Source organism: Labrus bergylta, chromosome 15, assembly GCF_963930695.1.
Source record: "Labrus bergylta chromosome 15, fLabBer1.1, whole genome shotgun sequence".
Classification (NCBI taxonomy): domain Eukaryota; kingdom Metazoa; phylum Chordata; class Actinopteri; order Labriformes; family Labridae; genus Labrus; species Labrus bergylta.
Window position 1 is genome coordinate 2,590,630 of NC_089209.1, and position 8,790 is coordinate 2,599,419.

At 46.2% G+C, this 8,790-nt stretch overlaps 2 protein-coding genes across 2 annotated transcripts in view; both read left to right on the plus strand.

The window, feature by feature from the left end:
• The window catches only part of cfap61 (cilia and flagella associated protein 61), a 48,286-nt gene extending 44,818 nt beyond the window's left edge, over positions 1–3,468 (plus strand). Inside the window, 2 exon segments of the mRNA XM_065964059.1 lie at positions 2,580–2,667; positions 2,753–3,468. Coding sequence (XP_065820131.1) covers positions 2,580–2,667; positions 2,753–2,929 — 265 coding nt within the window. The 3' untranslated portion in view covers positions 2,930–3,468.
• A 2,514-nt stretch (positions 3,469–5,982) lies between these two features.
• insm1a (insulinoma-associated 1a) overlaps positions 5,983–8,790 on the plus strand; it is a 2,933-nt gene continuing 125 nt past the window's right edge. Inside the window, exon 1 of the mRNA XM_020661288.3 lies at positions 5,983–8,790. This exon is cut by the window's right edge and continues 125 nt beyond it. Within this exon, the coding sequence (XP_020516944.1) occupies positions 6,195–7,517 (1,323 nt within the window). The 5' untranslated portion in view covers positions 5,983–6,194 and the 3' untranslated portion in view covers positions 7,518–8,790.

Here is an 8,790-nt window from a genome sequence, read left to right on the forward strand (position 1 = left end):
TTAAAAACACAACATGCAGCTTCATTTTCAGACACTTTTCTTTGCTGTCTTCTTCTACTGACGTCTTTAGTTCGCTTCAAAAACTCAGGAGGTAAACAAACACACAAAACACCAAAAACTCCTCGGACAATAGATGCTCACAGATGATCAGTTTGGTGAGCTACATGATGTCTCCGCTTTTCAAAACAACAGTTGGCTTTACCAAATTAACATTTTCTTCATTCTTTGAAGGAGTAGAAGCAGTGATTTTGTTTTGCACTTTCGATTGTTGAACAGGGAAACAGGGATTTATGATTTTGGTGCAGAAATGTCGTCAACAGCAGGTGGTTGGGTTTTTAAAATAAAAGCATTTTGAACATGAAAAAAAAAAGAGCCACTTGAGTCTGAAAGAGGAAATGTTTTCAGAAATCTGCAGGTAGTAAAAACTCCCATCATGCATCTGCTGACTGATGACCTCACGCATCAAAATAACACATAAGTGGTCTGAGCAGACGGGAGAGATTTAGGCCTTCAGAGTCTTTTGTCCTCGTTCTGTCTGTGTGTTTGCTGGTGTGACTTTGCAGCGTGTGTGTGTGTGTGTGTGTGTGTGTGTGTGTGTGTGTGTGTGTGTGTGTGTGTGTGTGTGTGTGTGTGTGTGTGTGTGTGTGTGTGTGTGTGTGTGTGTGTGTGTGTGTGTGTGTGTGTGTGTGTGTGTGTGTGTGTGTGTGTGTGTGTGTGTGTCAAACAGTGGGTGACCTGCTTCTGAGGTTTCAACACAAATGACCCCCAGATATGGACGTCTATTGTCCCCCCCTCCTCTGCCTCCTAATCTGTTTATGCAGCTCCCCAATCTGTCTTTGTGGCCGGTCGGGGGACGAGACAAAGCCGGAGCCTTCCCCGCTCCAGAGACGGATTCCTCGTCACGCCGCTCACTCAGCTGACTCGTAAAGTCATTGTGGAGGCTGACGGAGCGTCGTGGGCCGTTAAAATAATTGATTGACCGTGCGGCGGCTTGGGGTTATTCAGTCAACAGTTAGCGTTAGCTGCTGAGGGTGTGTGTGTGTGTGTGTGTGTGTGTGTTTGGTTCCTTCAAGGTTGTTGTTTAACAGATAAAGACAGTTTCTCACTTTCCTCTTGTCTGGCAATGTAGACTCGAATAATTCAATAATTCACATCGCCGGGCGGCTGAGTATGACGAATAAACTCCAGTTTCAATCTTCCACTGAAAAAACTCAGAACGCAACATTTTTATTTTAACTAATTATTGTCAAAAATACGTCTTTACACTCTTGAAAGAGTGAGTTTCTTGAAATAAGACGTAATCATTTTTGTTACACTCTGTTACTGAGACATGTTTCTCTCACATACACACACACACACACACACACACACATGCACAAGCCTGTGGAAATTAGTGGAGAGATGTCAGAGTGCGGCTGCTACTCATGGAGCGTGCCAGAGCTGGTGGGGGTCCGGTGCCTTGCTCAAGGGCGCCTCAGCGTTACTCTGCATCTCTTCAGCAACCAGACCAACTTCCATACTTTGGTACCCGCACCGGGACGTGAACCAACGACCCTCCCAACCCAAGTCCTTACAGACGGAGCTACTAACTTACTACAAGAGCTGACAACGCCAGCGCCATCTTCTACTTGTTATCAGACATTATTCTCCATTCGTAGACGACCTTTAATACGAGTGGTGACCGACAGCGGTGTGAGAATGGTCTTCTTGTATCATAACAACGGATTATCGCCCCCTGCTGGCATGGAGAGTTATTTCCTCTCATGGTGGTTGGCCGTCGGCTGTAGTCTTTGCGGTGCGTTGAAGTGCAACTTTTTGGCCGAGACGTGAGGCGGCCTTTGTCTCCACTAGTTCTTCTCCGTCTGCTTGGTGTGTCAGGGTCTTAACAGAGCCACATTCTGGTTTTTGTTCTTTATATCCACTCTCTATCTAGATCCAAATGTGCTATATGAGTATGAACTATTTGGTCTAACTCTTAAGAGGGATGTGATGAACTTTGACCCACCAAAGGCGAGACGGTTGTTCACAGCGGGGGCTTTCTGCCAGTGCATGATCCTGTTTCAGTTTCCGTGCTTGTCAACATCATATCCTGATTTCAGAAACCGAGATAAGCCCTTTTTAAGAAACAAAATTTTGCTACCTGGAGAACTCAGAAAGAAAACAGAATACTGTGGCATGTATAAGCCTTCCCTCGGTTTCTGACAGCAGCCGACTACCTGTGCAGGCGCCGCTTTAGCCAAGTGACGTCCCAGATAAACGAACATAGTGGGTCTTACTTCTGGAGTGATGGAGATCTGAGTTTTGTCTTTCTTGTTGCTGGAAATGAGCTGGATATGGCATATCTGCAACACGATGTTGGCACTTAATATAGCTAAGCCCGCAGTTAGCTAAATAAAGTGCAGCAATCAGAAAACCAGGATACTAGTATTTACCATGTATACAGGGATATGAAACCAGGTTATTCTGTGTGCATGTAAACACCATATCCTAAATATGATTGAAAACTGGGATGAGACTCAAAACCCAGAAACTTAAGTCCATGTGAACACACTCAATGTGACTTTTTGTGTCTCCTGCAGTTTCTTCAGGCAGAGCTGGTCTCTGGCCGTTTATCACGACAGATTCTCCGACTTTGAGCAGGAGCTTCAGCAGATCACCTCGACCAAGGTAACATCATTTTAAAAACAAAACAAGTTTGAGTTCGACGCCTCAGCAGGTCGAGTATTTTATCTCCACCTTTGTGTTCCTGCAGGTCGACGAGCTGAGACGGGCGGTGAATGACGACGACGACGACGACGACGTAATCGTTCCTCATGAGGAGATTTTCAAAGACGCCGAGACTCGAGCGGCTCTGAGGAGCGGCGCTGTGAAGTATCTCACCTACAACCGGAACCTGCTGCCAATGTTCACCTACCCGGGACGGCTGTGACATCACAAGCGCTGAATAAAACTGAGCACAAGACGTGTTGAATCGTGATGTCATTGCATGCTTTTTCTTGAGTAGTTTTGTTTATTTAGAATGTGTTCTGTGTCCCCCCCAACCCCCCTACTTTGCCTTTTTTTGGCCAATTCTACATGTTGAATCGGCGTCTGCGGTTTCATGACTTCAGGTGATGTCACTTGAGTCAGGATCGGTTGGAGCCACATTAGCGTTTACTTTCTTCATCTGAGTATTAAAACTCTAAACTCACTCTCACTTAAATATAAGAACATGTTTAAATAAAAGTTTACATCTCTACTCAGATGCTTCTGTTTTAATTCCTCCTTCATCATGTGCCAACTGTAACTCTCCCCTCAGTGACTCTGCAGCAGCGTGACCAATCACAGGGCTCGGTGTAGCGGCTGGAGATGAAAGCTCTCCGAGGAGGAGGAGGAGGAGAAGGAGGGTGTCACTCTACAGCTGTATGTTAATGAGGCTGAGCCTGTCGGGAAAATAACCGCACACACACACACACACACACACACGCACACACAGAACAACATATGTCCGCACCTACAAACGCCCTGCAGGCTGACAAAACACACACACACACACACACACACACACACACACACACACACACACACACACACACACACACACACACACACACACACACACACACACACACACACACACACACACACACGCACACACAGAACAACATATGTCCGCACCTACAAACGCCCTGCAGGCTGACAAAACACACACACACACACACACACACACACACACACACACACACACACACACACACACACACACACACACACACACACACACACACACACACACACACACACACACACACACACACACACACACTGCTGGTGTCCACAGTCAGATGTTTGAGGATTCCTTCATGAGTAGTCAGGTTTGAAATGTTATTATACGTTTAACATTTCAGATCAACAGATGAATGCTAAAAGTTTTTTCAGACTTTCTTAACCTTCTTATCTTTCAAATCAAACTCAAGATACACACACATAAAATAAAATAAAAACCTCCCTTTGATGAATTTATCTTTGTAAAATGTAATGATATGAGCCGAGCAGTCTGCCTAAAATAACTTAAACAGGAACGTTTCTCCTTTATCCATAATATCTCTTCCTTTGGTTTTTGTGATTCTTGTTAGAGTTTGACTCGTGCTGAAGAGACATTTTCAAGAGTTTTATGGTCGTTTCTAAACTCCTGTGCTATGAGTTTGTTTATTAATTTGCAGCAGTAATTAAACTTCATGAAATCAAACTCACACTCCAATCAAATATATTTTCTTTTTAAGTCATTTTGTTCCTTTTTTTTAGTTCTTATAGTCTCTCATATTTGTCTTGAAACAACTGAAAGACCTTTCAACCTTCTTAGGCTGCATTTAGAAATTAAATCAGTGTAATTACTGGACATGATAGAGCAGTTTTCTGCTTTATAACACAGAACAAATACCCTTATTTAAAGGCTTTCCTTGGAAAACGGCATCAAAACACCTCAACACACGGACATGTAGAAGAAGATTGAGATTTTTAGTGTTTAAACATTTTTCTAACTCTAATTCAGACACATAAACAAATAGAGGTAAGTAAAAACCAATTAATGGTTTTGAGTTTGATTAAAACGGTTCTAAATTATTTTCAGTCATACCCTGAGTTCAACAGTTATCAACATCTGACACCTGCTGATTTCCAAACATCCTTAAATTTGAATATGATGTCCTCGAGCCCACATCCCATCATCCCTCATGATGGACAGACTCATACCCGTCTGACCCGGGTCAGATGTGAGCTGCAGGAACTGGGTTTTTCTGTGTTTTTTAACTCGTTGATAATCTCGGTTTGCCCCATTTGGAGACCCAGAAAAAGGCGCACTGATTACGCACAGCACGCGCCGACGGTAACTGAGGGCCAGATTGCTTTTTTTTTTTTTTTTTTGAGGGGGGGGGGGGGAGCCCCACTTCTTCTTCTCCTTTTTTTCTTCAACTGTGCAATTTCCTTTTCAATCACGGCGGGTCTACAGCATGCTCAAGCGCAGCCATTGTGATGCAAAGCAGGAAACCCCTCCTCTCGCTATTAATTATGTATGCGTGAAATGACGGATTCATATGTCCGGAGTTAACTGTCACGCCATGCGCACATGCTGCAGGGACACGGTGGTTTGAAATGTTTGCTTTTTGTTTATTTGTCTTATGTATGTGGACGAATCTATCTCCAAACTTCCAGAGCGTTAAAGCATTTCATTTTGGATTTCTACATCTTTTGTTGTCCTGGAAAATCTTTACAAATCTTAAAACTCTCACATCTGAGCTCAAGGTATTTTACGGTATTAAACAGTTCAATTACGCGGAATAACTGAGGCCTGGAGCTGCCTCTCTTCTTATTTCCGAGCGAAATTAGTATTTTATTCAATACTACAGATTGATTTTAATTTCCGCTTAACTTCTCTTCTGCTTAAAATTCTTTATTTTCATTGTAATTATTTTTCAAAGATGTCTTCTCGACGCCGTTATGTGGACGGATGTCTCTCTTTTTTTGGACAAATCACTGCCCCCCCCCCCCCCCCCCCCCCCCCCACACACACACACACACACACACACACACACCACCCAACAGAGACACATAAAGCCGAGGCACGTGTAGATTTCTATACAAACTCATCAGACCGTAAAAGCAGGAGGCTCCTGGCGTGTGCCCGGGTCGAGACAGGGAGGAGGAGAGAGAGAGAGAGAGAGTGTGTGTGTGTGTGTGTGTGTGTGTGTGTGTGTGTGTGTGTGTGTGTGTGTGTGTGTGCGTGTGTGTGTGTGTGTGTGTGTGTGTGTGTGTGTTGAGTGAATGTGGGGGTGAAATACAATAAAAACCCTCAGGTACATCTGCTTTGCAATCTGCAAATCCTCCCTCCATGCCCCCCCCCTCCCCCCCTCCTCCTCCTCCTCCTCCTTCATCAGCCTCTCCATCCTCCCACACCCACTCCCCAAATCCACTGGGGACCTCGGCTGCTTCTGATTGGTTGGGGATGAGGCAACAAGGGGGGGACGGGAACAATGTCATCATGGTCGCCTTAAAAAAGAGTGCAGCTATGTTGTGGTGAAAAGCACCTCGGGAGGAGAACAGAGGATCAGTAGCAGAAAGGAAACAACAACAACAACAATAAAGACGCATCAGATGAAAGTGGATTTTTCCTCCTCGTCCGAAGTGCCTTCAGCTCTCTCTCTCCGTCCAGCGCGAACATGCCGAGAGGATTTTTGGTGAAGCGGAACAAGAAACCCAACCCGGTGTCTTACCGGGTCCGCTGTGATGAGGATGAAGCGGCGGCTGATGCTCCAGCGCGGTCCTTCACCGCGCCTCTCCCCTCCGTCCCGGTGCGCGCACAGACGCCGACGCCCACCTGCGGGGCGGCGGCTCCAGAGAAGGACGCAAAACCGGTGCAGTTTGGAAACCCAGAGTCGGTGTACCAGCCTCTCTACAGCCCCACCCGCCCCGTCAGCCAGGATCACGAGCGCTCCTACTTCGACAGACGCTTCAACCTCGGCTCGCCGGTCACCGCGGAGTCTTTCCCCACGCCGGCAGCCCTCACGGCTTTGGATCACCTCTTCGCCCCGGTGGATCTGAAGATCGCCTCGAGTAACAGCAGCCGCACCGGCACCGTCAGCACCGCATCATCATCCACCAGTGCTCTCCCCACCGCAGGGGCCAAACGACCCTCCGGCGACACCGAGCGCAAAGGCAAACCTGCATCCAAGAAAACCAAAGCTATCAGGAAACTGCACTTTGAGGATGATGTCACCACGTCTCCGGTCCTCGGGCTCAAGATTAAAGAGGCCCCGGTGGAGCCTCTCAGACCCCAGCAAGCCGGAGGAGACAACGTGCCTTTGGGGGAGTTCGTGTGCCAGCTTTGCCGGGAGGCGTACGCGGACCCGTTCGCCCTGGCGCAGCACAAGTGCTCCAGGATAGTCCGGGTCGAGTACAGGTGTCCCGAATGTGACAAGGTGTTCAGCTGCCCGGCGAACCTCGCCTCACACCGGCGGTGGCACAAACCGAAGCAGCAGACCGGAGCGGCTGCGCACAGTCTGGAGACCGAGAAGGCTGCAGCTGCATCCGGTAAAACTGATGAAGTGAAGGATTCTAGTGACAGGGACACACCCAGCCCAGGACCGTCCGAGTCCGGCTCCGAGGAAGGGCTTTATGATTGTAACCACTGTGGGAAAAAGTTTAAGCGCCAAGCGTACCTGCGGAAGCACCTGGCGTCTCAGCACGGCTCCCCGAAGCCGGCGGAGGACGAGGACGCGCCGGTGTGCGAGCAGAGCGCGGCGCCGCTCAACCTGAGCGCGTCCAGCTGCCACCTGTGCCCAGTGTGCGGGGAGAACTTCTCCAACAGGGGCAGCCAGGAGCGGCACATCCGCCTGCTGCACTCCTCGCAGGTCTATCCCTGCAAATACTGCCCCGCCATCTTTTACAGCTCCCCGGGACTCACCAGACACATCAACAAATGCCATCCGTCCGAGAACCGGCAGGTGATCCTGCTGCAGATGCCGCTCCGCCCCGCCTGCTGATCTGGGACTCTGGGGTTGCTTTCACACTGTCAGATCACACAAGGCAACACACAGCAGCTTTATGTGATGGAGGATTTAATGGTTACACTGCAAAAAAAAAAAAAAAAAAAATAGAAAGATTTTTTGAGAATGTTGGGCTCCTAAAGTCTTCATTTTTTAAAATCAAGAGAAAAGTAGCTGACAGTCTTGTTGACTTTCCTGTTGATTTGAGACTTTCATCTCAACTTTTAACAGTTTTCCTTTCTTAAAAATTGTATAACACTAAACTGTCATTTACTTAAAAACCACATCTGGAACAATTTGCACTAATATAAAAAACAGGGAGCTGCTTCTTGAATCAACATTTTTGGACACATTTTTTCAAAACTCATTGGGTACAAAAAGTGGAGATAGTGAAATGTTTTGATTAAAAAATAGATATTCTCACAACTCCTCGGGCTGAAAGTAGAAAATCAGGAGTTTCTTTTTTGCAGTGTAAACATAGTTTTGTCAGATTCCTGCAGATCTCCTGCAGCTGGCGGGGATTCAGTGCCTTGCTTGAGGACACTTCAGCAGGTTCTGGGTGTGTTTGTGTGTTTGAACCCTGGCCTATAACAACGCCCCCTCCCCTCCCCCCTCCTTTTAAAGCCTCTCTGACGTCATATTTCCGACACTTAAAGCGTTAGACTGTTAATTTATTTTTCTAGCATCTCTGCACAAGTGCTATTAGCTTCTAGACCTAAGAGAGGGGACGACCTGTAGCCGATGTAAAAGCAGAAATCACAGGCCGGAGACGACCTTTTCTCACACTCTGATTAGCTTTAAACTAGCTCGTGGATCCGTGGATCAGTAGCTGTTGCCTGAAAACAAACCAGAGTAAAAAAAAATAGTGTAGCCGGTAATGCCTTTGGATTAGAAACTCCTGCTGTAAAACTGCCTTAAAACTGAACTGATTGTTTTTTTTTTCATCACTTATTTATCACTGGCTGGGTGTGATATTCATTTCAAAGCCTTCTGTATTACCACTATACAGTATATTCTTTGTTTTTATTTATTTATGTATTTATTAAATTATTTGTGTAAATTATTGCTCTGTGTGCTCAGTGATCTGTTGCTGTGTTTCTTCACGATGTAGCCAAATTGATTTCTTTTTGTTAATTTATATTTAAAAAAAACCTGTGTGTGTGTGTGTGTGTGTGTGTGTGTGTGAGGACGGTGCGTTCAAGTGTCATTACAGCAATCAATGAGTTTTACGAGACACTCTTGAATAATAATAATAATAATAATAACTAAA